This window comes from Symphalangus syndactylus, chromosome 14 (genome assembly GCF_028878055.3).
Source record: "Symphalangus syndactylus isolate Jambi chromosome 14, NHGRI_mSymSyn1-v2.1_pri, whole genome shotgun sequence".
Taxonomy (NCBI): domain Eukaryota; kingdom Metazoa; phylum Chordata; class Mammalia; order Primates; family Hylobatidae; genus Symphalangus; species Symphalangus syndactylus.
The window spans coordinates 15460214-15479446 of record NC_072436.2 but is presented as its reverse complement, the minus strand read 5'-3'; the positions used below and the strand labels follow the sequence as shown (position 1 = coordinate 15479446).

Sequence of the window (19233 nt, the reverse complement as noted above, 5' to 3'; positions counted from 1 at the left end):
TGAGGCCCTGCCCAGCGCGGCGGCTTGGAGACTGCTCTTGCCCCTGGTCCTCTCCAGCGGAACCTACTCTGGCCCTGGACTGGTTCAGGCTGGACAGGGACTGACTAGGGTTCTGTGAGAGCAACCAGGAAAGGGGCTGTCCTCCTGGAGGGACCCCACCCCTAAGACTACTCGAACCCATTCCGGTCACATGACCCTTTCCTGGCCTGAGGCTCAGTGCCCTGAGGGGCTTCACTTGGGCCAACACAGGGGGCGGTGGGGAGGCCTGGCCCAGAAGCCCCAGCTCTGGGAACGAGAGGCTTCTGCTGAGACCCCAGAGCCCTGGGGGCCCCCCAGGAGTACCGTGGGACACAGGACCCTGGACCACTGGAAACCTGTACAATAGTCCATATATTTATTCTTAAGCAAGTTATCAATAAAAAATTTGATACTAAAATGCCTTTACATAGAGTCTGCTGTTCATAAAACCTTTGCGTGTTTTTTTGTCCATTTTGTTTTTAGTGTTTACATTGAAAAAAAAATCCAACCATCCCCTTAGTTTACACATTTACAGGAATCGTGCCTTCGTCACGTTAACCACGGTGAGAGGGGAGGGGCCACACCATTCGCACGCACACAGAAAGAAAGGAGAAAACCAGGGACAAAGCGGAACCCAGCAGAAGCAGGACGAGGACGAGGCAGTGGGGCAAAGGATCCAACCTCCGTGGCCACGCCCTCCTCAGCCCTCTCTGGAACTCCAGTGGCTCAGCGCGCCCCCGTGCATTTTTCTTCACTTGACATCGTTCTGATCCCCGAGCCTCAAGCAGGACCTCGTCCAACCACCTCCCCAGACAACCACCGGGAATGAAATATTGCACTTGTGCGAGACAAAGGGTAGGCTCATGGGTGGGAGCGGGGGGCTGGGGGCAGGGACCCCCGACCACAACATAAGCCCCCAGCCTTGAGCTTCCTGGGGAGCCTCTGGGAACGGCCCTTCAGGGGGTCCAGCCAGCAGGTGAGAAACAGGCCCCAATGGGCCCAAGAAAAATAAGGGGGCCAAGGGGACCTGGGATTGGGGTGCAGGGCACCCACCAGCACCCTGCTTCCGAGGCCTGTGGTGTGGGTGACACAGAGCTCGTCCTAGAGCAGCGGCTAACTTGGGGGCTTTCCTGAAACTCCTGTGGAGCCAGGGGAACCTTGGTGTGGGAGGACACGAAGAGTGTGTGGCCCCCCATGCGTTTCTGAGGCTGAAGGCTGTCGGGCTCAGGTCTAGGCAGCCCTGTCTGTCCTTGGCTGTGGGAGAAGGGGAGGGGTGTGAATTCTCCGGGGATACTGGGGCAGAGCCCCCGAGGGGTGCTTCTTGCACCTGGGGCCAGGATGCGGGCTCAGGTGGTCAGGGGGACCCTTATTCTATGCCCCAAGCACTAGCCCATCAGGCCATCTGCCCCACCAAGTGGCACAGAAAAGGCCGAGAAACCTCCAAAGGGGTTGGGGCAGGCAGAGGGGTCCAAGGGCCAGGCAGATTTGGCTGGTGGAAAAGGGGACCCAGGAAGGGCCCTTCCCCTGCTTGGGGTGGGCCCTGGGGCACAGCCTGCATTTTGTTTTCTTCTCTCCTGGCCACAGCACTGCTGGCCTGGCCTCACCACCATCTACCAAGCAGGCCAGGGGTTTGGGGGCACCAATAAGGTGGGTGGGAAAAGGGGTGTCTTTTGCATGCACTCTGCTTGGGGGTGAGGAGAGAATCTGGCAGGACGGTGAACCTGCCCTCATAGGCCCCGAGCCCTGCCCAGTTCAGGAACCTGGGGCCAAGCTGCCCCTTCATGCGGCACCTGCTACTTCCAGGAAAGTTAGGACCCCAGGGTCCTAACTAGGACACCCAGGGGTGAGGAGAGGCTCAGAGCTGGGGCCTGCTTCCCGAGTGTGCCAGGGTGGCGAGGGTGAGGGGGGCGAGGGGCCAGCCCCTCCCTGCCCTGGATGGAGGCCAGACTCCTTGCCCTCAGACCAACTGGCCCCGGAAACAGAAATCAGATATAAGTCGGAATATGATTCAGGAAATACAATCCAAACGTTGCTTTTTCTTATCAATACTTTAAAATGTTTGTTCGTCTTTGTCTTGTTTTGAACAGAGGTGAGATGCTCACGGCTGCTGTCACACTCCCTGGTCTGGGTTTTACCTCTTGAATCCTTTCCCCACGGGCCCCTCATCACCACCCCCTGCTCCAACACTTCTTTTCTAGGAGATGCACTGGAAGCAAATAAACTTGACTGACTTTCATCTTACACGGTCGTCCCCCCAAGAGATCAGAGGATGCCGCCCAGGGTCCCACCTGACCCTCCCATGGCCTCTACGCGCTGCCCCGAGCTGCCTCTGTCATCCCAGGTGCCCCCGTTGGAACCCAGCTGGGCTGAGGAAAACAGTGCAATTCCAAAGGAAACCCCAGGACAAAAATCGCCACACACGCGCACACACATACACGCTCTCACACACCTTGTCACGCGGATGGGGCAAAACCCTTTTCCACTTTTTTCCATAAAACTTCCCCGCAGAAATACAATATTTACATAGAGAAATAAATAGACAACACACCTGATTTCTGCTTTCCCTGGTGGGAGACAGTCGGAGGTACTAGGGAATATGGCTTGGATTCGAATCTCCCGTGAACTGCCGGTGCGGGAAACGGAGGGCGCTGTGGGCGGGGCGGGCCGGGGACCCATGAGGGCCACAGCCCAACCCTCCGCAGCGGATGGGACGGGACTGGGTTCCGACACCTGGAGCGCTCTTTCCAGGGAAAACCGTAGGAAAGCCTGGGTCTTGCCCTGTGGGCTTTTGCATATTTGCTCAGACGCGCCCCTGGGAGGCTGGGGCTGCCTCCTGCCCGGTGGCTTGGCCGACGCCAGGCTCCGCACACAGGGTCCCTGGTGCAGGTGGGAGGCATCTGCGGTGGGCGGCTCAGCATAGGATGGGCACGCCATCGGCCGTCACCAGGCGCCCGGTGGTGGGGTCGTAGGTGCCCGCCAGGTAGTAGAGGTCCTGCCGGTCCTGGCACTTGCGATTCCGGGCCATCTGCTCGTACTGCTCGCGCGCCACGACCTGGCACTTGTGGGAGATGGTCTGCACGTCGTTCTCATCCTCGTGGCAGGACTGGTACAGCGCGTTCTGGGGGCAAGGCGCACGGGGTGTCAGTGGCCGGCCTCGGCCAGTGCGCCCCTGCCCAGCCAGGAAAGACCCCCCGCCCACCCATGCTCTGTAAGGGTCACCGGATGGGCTTCTGTGTGGCCGGAAGACGGCAATCAGTCCAGAGGCCAAGGAGCCTGCCAGGGACCCTCTGGGGGCTGTCGGAGTCAAAGAAATACTAATTTCCCTGAAAGATGGACGCGTCACGTGGTCTGGAAAATGGCTTCTTCTCAGAGAGAAGCAGAGGGCGTGCTGAGGGCAATTTCTGTCTCGGGCTGGCACTGGAGGCTGGGAGGGCCCACGGGGTGGGGGCCGCCACACATCCCAGGAGTGAACTGGGCACTGCTGTGGACCGCAGCCCCCCACAGTGGGGAGGGACCTAGGAACCCTGCTCTAGGGCTTGCCCATGGGCTGTGCGGCTCCCTGCAGGGCCGTGGCACCTGCTGAGCGGGGACTGTGTGGTGGGGCCCAGTGCTCCCTGTTGGGGCACAGTGCTGGCTGCTGTCGTGCCCCCTCCCTGGGGCCCCAAGGGGGGCTGGGCCCCGCACCTGCCCGGGCCTCACCTTGCCGTCACACTGCCTCTTGCCCAGCTTGGTCTCCTCGGGGTGGTAGAACCACTTGACCTTGACCACCATGTTGCTGCCCCATGATTCCCACATGCTCTCGATGCGGCCGATGTAGGGGAGGTTGGGCCGCCCAGCTGACAGGAAGACAGCACAGTCCCCGACACGCAGGGTCTCCTCGCCCCGCACGATGGCCTTGTAGAACAGCTTCCGGGCCTTCCCCTTCATGCCACGCCGCTGTGGGGGACATGGGCAGGGCGGCTCTGAGAGGCCGGCGGCCGTGGGGACAGACGGTGGCCAGGAGGCATGGAGCATGTGGTGTGGGTGTGAGTGTGAGTCCGAGTGTGAGTGCGCAGGGCGCCTGCAAGGGCAGGAAGCGGCAGCACCGCGGCTTAAGGCCATGGCAGCCGTGGATCTCGAGCAGGAGCCGCGCCTCCACTGAGCCCGCACATGGAATCATGACGTCTGGACACTGGATCTGGGACAGTGACGTGTGGACAAGACGTTCACCACAGTGTTATTTACGAAGGCAAAAGACCCACGAGTGGCCCCACATGCGCCCCCGAGCAGTGCCCTGGTGAGGACAGGCGCTGGCGTCCGAGCGCGGGGATACTCAGCTCTCCAGCTGGCCGCGGCACTCATCGACGTGGAAAAGTGAGGGCACAACACGCGGAGTGCAGCTCGGGCCCGGCCCCAACATGAAGCCATTTCCACTGTCACCAGGCCATGGGCTCCAGCGAGGGGCCAGCGGAAGGGGCTGCCTCACTGGGTCATGGTGGGTTTCTGCTCTTCCCTTGAGTTTTCCACATTTTTTAACTTGAAATCAAGTAGGAAGATGAAAAAGGAGAGGGAAGGGCAGCGGGGGCGCATGAGCCCGCCCTGGTTTCCTTGGGAACCAGGAGCTCCTCCCGCCACCCGCTGGAGACCTACCTGTGTGGGATTCCCCGACCACTTCCAGAGCTGCCGGGCGGGCAGGAAGGCTGAGATCTTTGGCCGGTTTTCCACGGAGGGTGGCCGCTGCCTCCGGGAGAGCTCTTTGGCTTTGGAGAAGCTCAGGGCCTCTTTGCGCTTGAGCTTGGATTTGCTGCTGCTGGGGCCTGAGCCCGCACCGCTGCCAGCCACCGTGGCCCTGGACAGGAAGCAGCGCTGGGCATGCGCGTGAGGGCCGCCGCCCTTGGAGCGCAGGGCCTCGGGCTGGGCCAGGAGGGTGGGCACGGGGTGGGTGAGGCAGGTCTGCAGCAGCAGGGTGGGGTCCTCGTCGTCTGAGCTGTAGGACGAGTCCTCATTGTCGGAGGAGCAGAGGCTGGAGGTGGACATGGAGCCTGAGGAGGAGGAGGTGGACGAGCCAGAGGACGAGGAGGACACGGACAGGCGGGCGAGGAAGCGGGAGGGCACGCCGGCCGCCAGCCCCGGCCCATCCTCGTCCTCGTCTGAGAAGGAGCTGTGGCAGTCGCTGTCGTAGGGCAGCGGGAACTCTGCCTGGCCCGAGTACTTGCGCAGCGCCAGCCCCATGGGCAGCGGTGGGATGGGTGCCCGCCCCTTCTTGTCCTTGCCCACGAGGGCCGGGTGCGCGTAGCTGGGGCTGGGCAGGGGCCGCCCGAGCTTGGGGCCGAAGTCTTTGTCCCCCATGAGCAACGCCTTGCAGGTCTTGTTCTTGGGAGAGGTCACACCCTCGTGGTCCAGCTTGACCAGGAATTCACTGCCCGCCCGCCGCCGCCCACCCTTCTCGGCCTCCACCCTCTCGGCCTTCTTGGCCCGCAGCAGCTTGTGGGCTCCCCCCGGGAGGCCTGGCCCGGTCCCCCCGACGAAGGGCGCGTAGGAGCTGGCCAGGCTGCTGAAGGAGTCGGCGCGGAAGCCGTTGCCAAACACGGGAGTGGCCACGCTGTGCACGGGGAACAGGGCCTCGCGGGCCCGCAGCTTCTTGCTGCTGCCGTTGAGCTGGAAGAGGTTCTGCAGCACCCCCGGCCCCTTGCCCGCCGCTGCCACCGCCTTCCGCTTGGTCTGCGCCACCGCGGACCAGCTCAGCAAGGGGCTGCCACGGCGGCCCAGGAAGTGGTCGGAGGCCCCGGTGGGGGATTTGGCACCTGAGGTTAGGAGTTCGGCTTTACCTGAGGGCAAAAGCCCAGCAGAGTCAGCCCTAGCTGGGCCCACAAAGCTGCCTCCACCTGCCCCTCCCCGGACCCTGCCTATCCCACGGGCCTCCTGGTTCCCCCAGCCCCCAGAGGATGCCTTCCCCGATCCGGATTCTGGGAAGTCCAGTAAAATACCAGCTTTGTCTTTGCTAGTGGATTTTTTCCCAGGTGTCTTCAAAGCTTCAGGGCCATCCTGTGCTTTGGGGGACAGGCTGGGGGTGGCGGCTTCACTAGGCGGGGCTGCCTCACTGGATGCCTTCTTGGTCCTCCGGCAGCTGCTAGACACTAGCAGGGCTGGAGAGGGCTCTGTGCCTGTGGATAGCATGGGCCAAGGGCTTCAGTGCCATGGCTGTGGGGTGACTGCCACCCCAACCCTTTCTTGGGAGCCCGTCTGGACACAGTGGAGCCCAGGCAGGGCCCTGCACCGTGCACCTCCCAAGCTCACACTGGATCTTGAAGTCAGGGGGCAGCAGCCTGACGTTGGAGACGGCGATGTGGCCGGTGTCCCCATCATCAAATTCCACCACTACTGAGTCCAGGTCCTCATCTTCGTCACCAGAGGCCCCTGTGGACGGCACACCTGAGCTTGCAGCTGGAACCCCCAGTAGGCGCCCGAAACAGAGAGGCGGCCAAAGCCAGTTGGGAGGGTGAGGGGAGGGCTCTGGGGTCCTGCTCCCTGACCAGACGGTGGAGCCGCCCTGCAGCCCAGGAGCGGGGGCCTCCTCTCCACCTCCTGCAGTGCCTCCCATGCGATGCCACCATCACCCCACCCAGCCCGGAACCAGACCTCCCCACACGTGCTGATGCCCACGTGCCCACCTCCTAGCCGAGTCCCGCCTGGAGGCGCCTCCTGCCCACCTGGCCACTTGCCTGTGGGACCCTTGAGCCTTTCGCCCTAGGGACCTACATGCCTTGCCTGTAGTCAGGAGGTTTTGCCCAGGGGAGCTGGTGCCCCCCGATGTACTCTGTGACCCTCAGCAGCAGTGCTCTGGGTCCCTTCCTGCTGGGCCCTCTCTGCTTGGCTGGAGGCCGGGGCCCCCACCCTCCCTCCCCACACACCCTGTGCTTTTTCATGGCGCCTGGGGAGCTCATTTTATTGTCGTACTCTGTCTAAGCAGAGAGCTGGTTCTGCCCTCGCCAGCCTCACAAGCCAGGCTGTTGGGGGCAGATATGAGCCTGTGGGTCTCAGAGGGGCCTGCCCCAGCCCCTGCTTTGGGTACCACTTACCCCGGACCACGTTACCCGGGTACAGACATCGAGACTTCTGGCTCCAGTAGGCACAGACCCGCGTGCCAGGTGGGAGGTACCGGCTGGATTGCGGCCGCACATCCAGAACCTGCAGGAACACGGGCGACGACCCTGCCTGAGAGCCTGGTCCCTGGGCCTGGGTGTGGCTGCGGCCCAAGCCAAGGCCTTCCTTTGCTCCCCGGGGCAGCCCGGCCCGGTCCTCACCGCTTCCTGCAGCAGCTGCTCCAGTGAGTAGATCCTCTGCCGGTTGCCCCTCTCGCCCTCGATGACGATGCTATAGCTGGGGGCATTGGGGAATGTGAGGTGCCGCAGGTCTCGGTTGCCCTCCAGGCCCCTGCCCTGCCCCACCATGCCCAGGCCTCACATGTCGGGTGGCTGCAGGGTCCTGACGCTGCCCGCGTACAGCAGGCTGTCCTCCTTGGGGATGAGCACGGGCAGCCCGTCCCGCAGGTCCTCCTTGTGGATGGCACACGAGCGCGCTGTGGGCACAGGGTGTCAGCGGCTGGCACGGCCTACCCACCGCCCCTCCCCTGGTGGCTGGCACCCTTCCTGGCCCTGCTCACCCAGGGCAGCGCTCTGCTCTGCGCCCAGGGGGCCGCTGTCCTCCTCCTCTTCCTCCTCGTCCTCCTCCTCTTCCGAGAAGCTGCTGTTGTCATCGAACTCAAAGTCTTCCTCCACGGCAAAGCTTTCCAGTAGGCGGCTCACGGCCCGGCCCTTGCCCTGGGGGCCAGAGGGGTCAGGCTTGGGTGGGGTGCAGGTGGGTGCACAGGGGGCTCCCAGAGTGGGGGGCTGCTACCTGCTTGCCGGCCTTGTGCTTCACCCTGCTCAGCTTCCGGCCCTTCCCCAGGATGGCCTTGGCGTTGCGTGCGGCCAGTGTGATGGACAGGGCCCCGTTCTTCCGCTGTGCGTGGGCAGGCAGAGAAGGGGTGAGTCGAGGGTGGGACAGCCTCAGGCTGACCCAGGGCTCAAGGGCCAGCGTGCAGGGGAGGGCGGGGAAGGCTTTTCCTCACAGGCACCCACCCTCTCGGCCCAGCACCCCAGAGTCCAGCCTCACCCGCAGCACTGGCTGCAGCACCGTGCCCTTGCGCGTGGCCCTCTTGAGGCGCTCGCTGGCCAGCTGGCTGCCCTCCTCACGGCAGGCGAAGGCCCGGGAGGGGCTGAAGAGGGCGTCCCTGCTGGGGGTGGCCCCTGGCTCTGCCCGCAGGCCACCCTTGGCCTTGCCCTTGGCTTTCTTCTTGCCCAGCGCACCTGGGGGCCTCTGCCCTGGGGCCCGCTCCAGGGTGGTGCCCACCTTGGCCTTCACCGACCGCCTCTTGATCTTGACCTCACTCTCAGGGCTGGACAGGCGGCAGGCCCCTGGGGGAGGGAGGGGAGGCCATCACAGGGGTCCCCATCCTGGAGACCCGGCTGGTTGGGCTGACTGTGCCGGTCCTCCTTCCTGGTTACCTAGCAACCCCTGCCCTCCCCTGTTACCCAGCAACCCCTGCCCTCCCTCCTGGTTACCCAGCAACCCCTGCCCTCCCTCCTGGTTACCCAGCAACCCCTGCCCTCCCTCCTGGTTACCCAGCAACCCCTGCCCTCCCCCCTGGTTACCCAGCAACCCCTGCCCTCCCTCCTGGTTACCCAGCAAACCCTGTCCTCCCTCCTGGTTACCCAGCAACCCCTGCCCTCCCTCCTGGTTACCTAGCAACCCCTGCCTCTCCTTCTTCTTCTTGGCCTTCTGGTTGGCCTCCATCTTGACCACAGAGGAGGGTGAGGGCCCCAGCACGGCCACACTGCCCCCAGCGTGCAGCAGCAGCCCTGCCTCCCTGGGTGGTGCCTCTGTCCCCAGGAGACCCTCACAGTCCTCACTGTCATAGCCACTGCCTGGGAGAGAGGCAGAGGGGTCTCGATGACTTGATGTTAAGCTGTGCCATTGAGAGGTGGGGGAGGTGACCCTCTGGGCATGCGGTTATGGCGGGGCTGTGAGTGGAGCCAGTCACTGTCACCCTCTGGGCTGCTCTGTGGGGCTACTTTGGGGGCAGGCGCCTGAGGTCCTGGCCTCCAGCCTGAAAGAATTTGTATGGGTGTGGGGAGGAGTGTTTTTTTCTTATACCCTGTGCAATGGGGCACCCGCCTGGCAGGGCTGGGGCCCCCTCCCCAGGAAGTCCCTTCCCCTTTCTGCTGTCCCCCACCCAGATGGCCCTCTGCCCCTCCCCCAGCCCTAAGCGGCCCTCCCTTTGTTCTTTCTCAGGCGTCTTGAGACCTTGGGGGAAGGGGCTGGCGGAAGAAAGGAAGCTTCTATTTTTCTAGGCTCCTGTTTCTGGACACACGTGCTTACTGGGGGGGGTCAGATAACGCCTCGGGGTCAGCCCAGCCGGATGCTACAGTCGCAGGGGCTGGGGCCGTTGAGAGGGCTATTTTTAACCTGGATGCTTCCAGGGGGGGGTCCTTCCTTCCCCTCCAGCCCTGACATGGGGGTGAGGCATGCTGACAGCCACTGAGCTCTGCCTTGGGGATGGGGGTCTCCTTTTGCAGACCTTCATCTCCTTCCCCAGCCTATTTAGTGAAAGTCTCCTTGGACCTGTCACACCCCACGAGCCATGAACCAGCCCTGGTGGCGGCCATGAACCTGCCGTCCCCTCCTCCAGCCCCCCAGTGGCCACTCACGCCAGCAACTTGCCTGCCTCCCGGGACGCAGCCACGGAGGGCTGGGCTGGGCACCTGGGTGTCTCCCGGCTGCCGTGGCCCTTGTGCTGTGGGTGCCGTGTGGCCCCAGACACCTTGGCACTCTTGGCTTGGGACAGCTTCTCCCGGATGCGCCCCCCGGGGGTAGCCTCCTTCTGCTGGAAAGAGCTGAGGCCTGCGGGCAGCCCTTTGCTCTTCACCTTGGGTTTCAGCTGGGCCACCCTGTGGGCCACGGAGGGCGCCAGCCCACCCTGACAGCTGCTTTTCTTACACTGCGCCTTTTCCTGTGAACAGGGAGGGGCAGCTGCACTCTCAGGGCATCCTCTGCAAACCACAGCTTCTGGGCAGTTAGGTGCCTGTTGATGCCCGGCTCAGAACTGGCACCTCCCAGGCCCCTGCCCTTGATCCACAGGGGCTGAAAGGATGTCTGGCCCGAAGACACAGGGCCTGCCCCTGGAGCCTACGCTGGGGCCTTTCCCACACACTCCACTACCCAGCAACTGCCCACCCCACGTAGGGGACATGGAGGTGGCTGAGGGCCCAGTGGCTGTGGGTTGTGGGGCCAGGCCGTTAGCTTTTCTAAAGGGAGGGATAAAACAGCATCTGGGCAGAAGGATCAGCCCCCTGGGCAGACAGGTGAAGTATATGCTGGGGCCCACGTCTCACCAGCCCCGCCGAGGCCACGGAGAGGGGAGGGGCAGGAGGCACCTGTTGTGCCAAGAAGGAAGGGGTGTCGGTAGCCGAGAAAGCCCCCGCCACACCAAGAAGAAACGGGGTGCCAGCAGCGTGGGGAGCTCCCCCCACACCAAGAAGAAACGGAGTGCCAGCAGCGTGGGGAGCCCCCCCACACCAAGAAGAAAGGGGGTGCTGGCAGTTGGAGGAGCCCCGGCCACACCAAGTGTGCCCTGGGCTACCTGAAGAAAGGCAGGGCCTCGCTCCAGGGAGTCTCAGAGTGTAGCCTCAGCATTTGCTTTCCTGCTGGAGTGAGATGAGGAGGGTGGAGTGACATGGGCAAGGGGCGGCTGGGCCACCCGGTCAGACCTTCCCATGTTACACTGCAGGGTCAGGCTCCTCCTACTGTCGCTGCTCGGAGCTCCCCAGCCTTAGTTGGCTCATCTGAGCAATGGGTGTCGGCAAAGGGCTGGGGAGAGTCTGCTACCTGCTACCTGCCCAGGAAGGGACCTGAAGGGCCCTGGGGCAAGGCGGGCGCCTCGGTACTCACCACGGAGGCGGTCTGCAGGCCCGCGTAGACCCTCCTCTCCAGCTTGCTTCGCTTCTTCGCAGGCTCGCCCCCACTGCCTCCTCGCAGCTCCGCGCACAGCAGACCCAGGCTTGTCCGCACCGCCCTGGGGGCATGGGGTGGTGGGTGCAGGGCAGATGCAGGCCTGGCCGCCCCAGCCTTGTCCCCCTATTGTCTCCGTAGTGGGTCACACTCCTCCAAGGGCCCCACGTCTCAGACAGACAGAGCCGGGGGCAAGGGGCCCTGGGGGCTGAGCCAGCTCTGACTTCCCCTGAGCACCTGCCTCCAGCCAGCCCCTCTGCCTGCCAACCACCGGCCCTCAGCAGTTCCTATATCCTCAAATCTGCCCCATCCCCCACTTGGCTATACTGGAAGTGGGCACGCTTCTGTTACCCAAATCCCATCCTTCCAGCCTGATAGGAAGGAACGCCCTGGCAGTGCTGTCTGGTCCTAGCCACAGTGACCCAGAGGCCAGGTGTCGGGGGCTGGGGCTGGTGAGGGCTCTGAGGGGTCGCCCGGTGCTCAGGGGCCAGGGCTCTGCTGCTACTGGGGCCCGAGTGGGGCTGCAGCCTCAGCCTCGGCACCTGGAACGAGGGACAGCCGCATATGCGCCCGTCTGTGAGTCCGGGGCAGGGCTTACACAGGCCGGCTCTGGTCCTTGGCGGGTATTCAGGGCCTGATGCTACCACCCTTAGGAGTGGGGCAGGCACCAGGCAGGTTTGTGAGAACTACATCCACATTTCTGCCACAGCTGGAAGAGGATGCGCCAACCGGAGTCCTACCGGGGGCGGGGGTAGGGGTGGGCGGGCGGGGTGGGGTGGGGACAGTATCCAGAGAAGCCTGGGCTTTCCTGACTCCCCAGGGATCCCACTGCCGGGCTCAGGCCCTCTCAGGAGCCCGTTCTGTCCTCCACGCAGGTCTTAAGGACGGAATTCTGCATCCCTGGCCCCTCCCAGATGGAGCCCTGGACACTGCGGAGGCCGAGCCTCAGCATTCCCCATGCTCCAGAGCTGTGCTGTCCCCCAGGCTGGGAGCTAGGGCAGAAGTTAACTCCAGCCTACATGGGCCCAGCAGCTACCTCCAGATGCCCCAAAACAGGTCCCACCTGATCCCCCCCACATCCCAGGCTCCCCATCTTGTATGGGTGACCCACCCTCCCCAGAACCTCCCACTGCACCATTTCACACGGAGAAGCCAAGGCTTGGGGAATCTCTCTGCCTGTTCTTGGCTAGACGGGGCTGGGGGCTTGGCCTCTCACCTTTCAACCCCCCCACCCACAGGTGCAAAGGGATACCCAGCTGCTCTTGAAAATGAATCACAGATGGAGACAAAGAGCCCTGCCTGGCCCTGGTCTGGCGTGGCCGGACGTCCCTTTCCACCTTCCTGCTCACAGAGGAGGCTGGGCTTCTGAGGCCTGAGGGGCCAGGCAGGAAGCCATGGGCCAGAAGGCACCCCTGGGCCCCCGCTCCCCCACTTCCTGCATGGTAGAAGGCCTGTCCTGGGGCCAACTGCCTCTGCCACCACTGCCTGGATGAGTGAGGGCAGGAGGTGGAAGGGTGAGGTGGGGCCCTGACCCACGGGAAGAGGGGTCCTGGACTCAGTTTCCCTCCCTGTCCTGAGGCTGCTGCCTTCTAGCCAGATCTTGGCTTCCAGGGGCCCTGTCCTGCCCAGCAGCTCCCACAGTGCTGGCTGGTTCTCAAAGGGAGACCCCCCCAGGAGACACCTGGGCAGGGCAGGGCAGGGGCAGCTCTGGGGGGCAGCCATATGGTGACCCCCTCCACTGCCCACAGCCACACAGCCCCTCCCAGTAACCTTCTCTGCATTTGCTAATGTTTTGTGACATAAAGCCCTGAGATTAATTTTTTGCCTCTGTCTTAATTGAAGGAACCATTTAGTGCCGATTTAACTATTATTACCAAATCATCAGGATTGATGCAGTGTGCACACGCACGCGCCGATCGTGTTTGGAGGAGCTCGGAGGATTTATGCAAATGGGCCTGCCGGGAGAGGCAATTTGTAGCCGAGAAGGACAATTATACCAGGTCCGGGAGTGCGCCAACGACTGCGCCGGGCGGGTAATGGATAATAACATCGCGCCGGCAGCCGTGAGCAGCGCCGCAGCGTGACCAACGACTTTATGCAGTGCAGATAAAGAGGTTTGCATGCAACGCCGCCTCACACTCCAGGGGGGCCGGGCAGGGACGATGCCACAGCCAGGTGTGCAGAGCCGGTGTGGCCAGGCCTGGGGGCTGTGACTTCCAGAGGGGGACCCGGGCCAGGGTGGTGCTGGGAGCTGCCGGAAGGGCAAAGCCTAACTGGAGCAGGGCTCTGTCCGCTGGTCACTCTCAATGGTCTAAGGAAGGGCAGGGCCAGGCCTTCAGAGTAGGTGTGAAGGGGCACCAGCAGCCCAGAAGCCTCAGAGGAGCCTGGACCCTGCTGCCCCAGCCTCGAGGGCCCAGGGCTGGCCACACGCACCCTGCCATGCCAGTGCCCAGGACTCACTTGACTTTCTTGCCATCACTCCTGGGGAGCGGCCCCGTGGGACGTGGAGCGGGCAGCGAGCTTGAGTGTTTGCGCTTCCTGGGCCGGCCAGGCCCCCGCCGCGCAGGGCTCCTCGAGCTCTCATCTCTCCTGGGGGCCGCAGGGGGGATGGTCAGAGGCTCATGCACAACCCAGCTCCCCGACAAGGTTCCAGCTGAGGGCACTGGCCTTAGAAGGCTACTGGGTGCGGGGAAAGCTGCGGCCCAGACTCAGCCTGCGGAGCCTGACCCCTCACGCAGAGAGCAAGGCCAGCCAGGGCCCTCGCCGCCCCCGCTGCCCCCACCTCCCACCATCCACACACACTGGTCAGGGGTGCCCCTGCCCTTGTTGCAACTGCAGGGTGTCCCCTCTCCCAGAGAAGCCACCAGCTTCTGCCCTGGCCCCCCAACACCCCCAGTCCTCCCTACTCCCCCTTCTGTCATCGTCCCCTCATCCGCCACCCTGCGGCCAGCCTCCTGCCACACCAGGCTCTGACAAGAGGCTCTTCCACAGACCCCTGGCCCTGCCGCTTGGTCTCACTGCTGGCCGAATGCCTCCCTCCCTCTTTGGGCCCCACTGCCTCGGGGGGGCCTCCCCGACGGACCCCAGTGTCTGCCCACAGGTAGGGGGCAGAGCCCAATCCTGGCCCGTTCCCACATCAGCCCCAGCATCGCGGGCGCCTCCCGGGGGTGGGGGTGCTGCGACCCTCCCAGGCGCCCCCCCGCCACGCCGGGCGTACTCATGGTCATGCCTGCGCTGCAGGCGGGCCAGCTCCCGCTGCTTCTCCTTGTAGCGCCGCTGCAGCTCCGCCAGCTGCACACGCATCCCCACCTCCTGCGTGTCCAGCCGGTCGATGGCGGCCTTTAGGGGGCACACCTGGTGGGCGGGGCACAGGGGCCTGTGAGCTGGGCCAGGGCCCAGGCTGGGGCTGTGTGGCAACACACTGGGCAACGTGGGCACTGGGACCTCCACTCACAGGCTTGGTCTTGGGGGTCCAGGTGTCCTTGCGCTGCAGGATCTGCATGCGGGGGGTGAGCCTGGGGCCACTGCAGGGGTCGGCCGTGGGCGGCTGCGCTGGGGCAGTGGAGCTGTCCAGGCCAGCGGCCTCCACCAGGGACCAGGCCGTGGCCAGCGTGGCCAGGTGCTGCAGGTTGAAGGCTAGCACGTCCGCTTCCTCCTCTGTGGGGCACAGGAAGGTCAGCATGGGCATAACTGGGCACACACTACCCCTCACAGGCTCTTGATGTCAGCCCCGGTCCCCTGAAGCCACCCAGCCTTGAAGACCAGGATGAGGGTCAGGAGACCGGGAAAAGTGAGGTGGGCACCAGGGCTGGCACCCAGCACCCGTTTGGCTCCATGCTGGGGAGACACTCCCTTGGTGGTAGGGCAGGGTCCTCTGCGTCACACAGCAAGACAGGCCCCAAACCACCGAAGCCAAAGCAAGCTGCTCGTTACAGCTTCTAACAGAAACGCCTGTGTGTCCCCCACCGGGGGGGCCCTGCTTCGAACAGCAGCCCTGGGAAGGGACACTCTGGGGCCCTCAGAGACACAGGCAGTGCGACGAGAGGCCGTTGAGACTTCGAGTGTGGAGGCTGTTGAAGTTCAACCAAGTTGAATTCCGTGGCTCAAGCCTGCGGTTCCAACAGATGTCTGTCTATGTGGCTTTAACCAAGTTCAAAGTCACGTGGAGAGATGGCTTTGGAACCAGGGGCTTCAGCACTTGGGCATCACTCAACCCAGGTGGTGGAGGCTGGCGTCCCCCAGCAGCTAAGACCTGCCACTGCCTGTCCATCTGCCCATCAGTCCTTCCGTCCACTCGCCTGTGTGGACACCTAAAGAGCAATGGCTGCAGGGAGGCCAGTGGTCAGTGCAGAGGGAGGGGACAAGTCCCCTCAATACCTTTAGGTTTGAGACAGGGTCTCGCTTTATTGCCCGGGCTGGAGTGCGGTGGCTCCATCACGGCTCACTGCAACCTTGAACTCCTGGGCTCCAGTATCCTCCCACCTCAGCCTCCTGGGTAGCTGGGACCCCAGGCCCTCGATTCCTTGTGAGGAGGGCAGCGGGCAGGGGTTTCTGGATGCAGCCTTACCCACTGTGACCCTTCTCAGAGGAGCAGCCACCATTCCTCCATCCTCCCTCAGAGCACCAAGTCCCTGCCCCTGCCCGGTCTCTGAACACGGCGCTGGGTTCTGCCAGGCCCTTTCCAGCACGCTCCGGCCCTGGGGCAGGCAGGAGGGCCATGGGCTGAGCACAGGTCAGGAGGGAGGGGCTGCCAGGGCCACATCCTCTGGACCTCAACCTGGGGGTGGGGACGGGGGAGCTACCCTCACAGTGACCGCAGAAGCAGTGGCAGCCCAACGGCCCAGGCAGTGGCCCGGGGAAGGGATGGCCCATCTTGGGGTCAGAGCTTGGGCCAGCAGAGGCTAGCGTCCATGCAGGGCAGGGCCCAGGGTGGGGACTCAGGGCCTGAGTAGGGGGAGCCAGCCCTGGGGGCTGACCACAGAGACCAGGAACGGGGTCCCCATGGGCTGATCCCACAAGGACATCCAGCAGGAGACAGGGGCCAGACACCTTGTGGTGGGGGTGGCTGGTTTGGCCAGGAAGACAGGAGAACTGGGGGACCCCTGTGGGGTGGGCAGAGGTGCAGGCATCCCCTGGGAGAGCCTAGGAGTAACGATAACCTTACAGCAACCAGCACCCCAAACCTGGTCTCTGCCTCGAAACCCCACGCTCCACTTAACGGACCGGGGCTCCCCAGAGATATGGCTCATCTCAGCCAGAGGCAGGAGTGCGGGGGAACCCCATCCATAATGCGGCAAATCAGCGCCTGACATCTGGGGCATGCACCTGAGATTCCAACAAAGGCACTGACCTGAGCGCCCAGGCCGGGGCACTCCACGGTGCATGGCCGCTTCCCTCCTCAAGTACAGGGGAGGGCCAGGAAGCCACAAGCCCAGACCAAGGGTTGATCCATCCCCAGAGGTCACTACTAAGAAGCCAGGAGGTGCTCAGAGGGGCAGATGCTGGGGTGCAAAGCTCTGGACCGAGACCACAGATCTGGTGGGGACCGTGGGAACACTCAGGCTGCTGGGTCCAGGATCCGCAGGGAATGGGAGGAGGAGAGAGGGCCGAGGGGGGGTGGGCTGAGCAGCTGCTGCCATCAGCAGCTGGGGAGGCGCATCTGCAGGCCCCTTCCACTGAAGGCCCCAGGTCTCCCGGGGTCACTGCAGTTGGCCAGAAGCCCCTCTGTGCCTCCCCTGCCCTTGCAGGCTACAGGCATGTGGCCCCCACGTGGCCTCACCCAGATGGTTCTGCCAGGCCTGGGGGCTCCATGCCTGCCTGGCCCCGACGCTGGGGGCTTTTCCCCCATTTTCCCCTCTGCAAATCCTGCTGTCTGGCACAGGACAAAACCAATCTCCTAATTAATTTCAACCGAAGTGGTCGCTACACTTGTAGGGATCAGCTCTGAGCCCAGCAGGGGACCGTGAGGTGGAGACCTGGAGGGCAGAGCTGGCCCTGACTCCACTTCTGCACACTCTGGGACTGGGACACCTGGCCTGGCCGGAGTGTGACGACATCCATGCTGGGTTAAGCCACATGGCCCGCCACCCGGGACATGTGGTCTACACATGCGTATTCATGCAGTGAACGGGCTCCTGTCCTGCAGGCATTCACACAGGCAGACCGGCCACTCTGGCCATACACACAGGACCTGCTATCTACTGACACCTCCTCATGCTGCCGGGTAAGGGTCCCTGAGACCCTCCCACAGCGGGTCTCCAGCAGCTCAGGCCCTGCCCCAAGGTGCCTCCATCTCGCCCCATCTACCTTCTCATACACCGCCAGCTGGAGGCCCAAAGGAGGGCCTCTGGGGGGTCCAGGTGGAGCCCACCCCGATAGGACTCCAAGCTTCCTCAAACCCTCTGCACAGCCCCACCCAGAAGCAGGGACTCTGGGCCAGATACCCCTGAGGGCAGGCAGCTCCCAGCACTGCGGAACCACCCCTGCCGCGTGCGGGCCAGCAGCCTCATCCAGCATAGGGTGACCACGGGCCCCTGGGGAAATGCACTGTTCCAGAACATTCTCTTGATCATGGTGGTGAGCTTTATGCATCCAGAAAGCAGTGGCTGAGCCCTGAAGACTGTCAGGTTCGTGCTATGAACCACTGCACCGTGCCTGGCTGGGGGACGCCCTCCACCCCAGGGCTTTCTCCGGGGTCCACAGGGAAGATGGCAGGAAGCGGGGGCTTTCCCGGGAGCACTGGACCGCAGGGAGTGCCAAGACCAAGGGCCAGGGTGGACTAAGCAGACACCTGGCCCTTGGGTGTCCCAGGTGCTCTGGCCCCACCCACTGTTGTCCAGCTGTCCTTGGGGCCCCTGGAGCCCAGGAGCTCCTGGTCCCACAGGCCTCCCTACAGCAGGAGCCCCAACCTCCTGCCCCCTCCCCTGGGCCTGAGGGGGAAGCCGCCGGTTCCTGAACTGGACCCCCCAGGCCAGGGTAGCAGCCGTGGAGCCTGAGGAGGTGGAGGCCTGGCAGAGCAGGAGGCAGGCGGCAGGCTCTCCTCTCCCCTTGCCAGGATGCGGGCCCCTGTTCAGCCACTTCCGACAGGAGCTGCTGCCCAAGAGGCCCTTCCTCTGAAACCACCATGGGGGGTGAGTCCTGCTGCCAGGGCCCCACCTGGGACGGAGGGATTCGGAGATGGCACACCTGCCTTGGACTTCCATGGACGAGGGACGGCAAGGGGAGGCGGACACTCTCCAGGGGACCCGCCACACTTTGGGGACAACTCAGCGGGGCCCAAGGCTGCCATCTGGCCAGGTGACCCTGAGCCAGGCCTGCGGGTCCCACCGCTGAGACTCTGGGGGGTGGCAGCAACCACCGGGCTTACCTGGCACAGCCCTCTCACTCCTCTGCCGCTGGATTGCCAGGTCAGCCAGCTCGCTGAGCAGAGTGATGCCATGAATCCCTGAGCTGTGGGGCAGGGGGACGGTGCTGGGGGGCCCAGAGGCTGCTGGGGGCTGAGGGTCCGGTGGGCTGTCGCTGGGCAGGTCCCCCAGGTCGATGGTGGCGGCCACCAAGGCATCCAGGCCTGGTAGCGCCCTGGGTGGGTGGCTGTTGTCGGGAGCTCCCCCACAGTCCTCTTCTGAGTCCTCCATGCTCTGCTGCCCCAGCTCGTCTTCCTCCAACTCGTCCTCCTCAGGGGTCGGCTGCTCCCCCACGTCCTCAAGGGCACCCGGGCTCCCTGCTCGCTGCCCCAGGACTTGGGGGGAGGCCACTGACGAGGGCCCCTGCTCTCCCTCCTCCCTGCTCCTCTCTTCTCGTGCCCCTCCCTGAGTAGAATGAGCCTGGCCAGTAGCCTCGGGGTCCCCTGCCTCGAGGAGGGCCCCACATTGCAGTTCTTGTAGCCCCTCAAGTGGGCTGGGGTCCACTGCCTTCCCCTGGGGTCCCCGCTCGGCAGGGTAGCGGGTGGTGGCAAGGTCCTGGGTGGCCTCCCTGGCCCCTGAGAGCAGCCCGGGCTCCTCCAGGCTCCTGGGGCTGCAGGGAGGCGGCTCCCCAGGCAGGAATGTCCTTGTGGGCTCAGGCTGGGCCCCTGGGGCGGCGGTTTGCATAGTTTCAGGGTCCTCGAGGTTAGAAGAGTGCACGTCTGAGGGTAGGGGGAAGCCCAGGCCAGCCACGGGGCGCAGGTATCCGGGAGGCAGGTCTGCAAAG

General features: G+C 64.1%; 1 protein-coding gene across 6 annotated transcripts in view; it reads right to left on the bottom strand.

Moving 5' to 3' along the window:
* Positions 1 to 371: 371 nt before the first annotated feature.
* Positions 372 to 19233, bottom strand: part of BAHCC1 (BAH domain and coiled-coil containing 1) — a 64883-nt gene continuing 46021 nt past the window's right edge. For 4 of the 6 annotated variants that reach the window (XM_055241430.2, XM_055241425.2, XM_055241427.2 and 1 more), the window contains 18 exons: positions 18413 to 19225; positions 14501 to 14703; positions 14264 to 14400; positions 13507 to 13635; positions 10987 to 11110; positions 9756 to 10048; positions 8781 to 8959; positions 8152 to 8453; positions 7894 to 7998; positions 7661 to 7817; positions 7462 to 7576; positions 7302 to 7377; positions 7077 to 7185; positions 6295 to 6414; positions 5985 to 6161; positions 4648 to 5825; positions 3718 to 3954; positions 372 to 3136 (listed from right to left, as the gene is read on the bottom strand). In XM_055241430.2, the coding sequence (XP_055097405.1) occupies positions 2930 to 3136; positions 3718 to 3954; positions 4648 to 5825; positions 5985 to 6161; positions 6295 to 6414; positions 7077 to 7185; positions 7302 to 7377; positions 7462 to 7576; positions 7661 to 7817; positions 7894 to 7998; positions 8152 to 8453; positions 8781 to 8959; positions 9756 to 10048; positions 10987 to 11110; positions 13507 to 13635; positions 14264 to 14400; positions 14501 to 14703; positions 18413 to 19225 (4661 nt within the window). In that variant the 3' untranslated portion in view covers positions 372 to 2929. Of the gene's footprint in view, positions 3137 to 3237; positions 3342 to 3717; positions 3955 to 4647; positions 5826 to 5984; positions 6162 to 6294; positions 6415 to 7076; positions 7186 to 7301; positions 7378 to 7461; positions 7577 to 7660; positions 7818 to 7893; positions 7999 to 8151; positions 8454 to 8780; positions 8960 to 9755; positions 10049 to 10986; positions 11111 to 13506; positions 13636 to 14263; positions 14401 to 14500; positions 14704 to 18412; positions 19226 to 19233 lie in introns of all 6 variants that reach the window. The other 2 variants (XR_010115548.1, XM_055241426.2) reach the window with 2 other exon arrangements.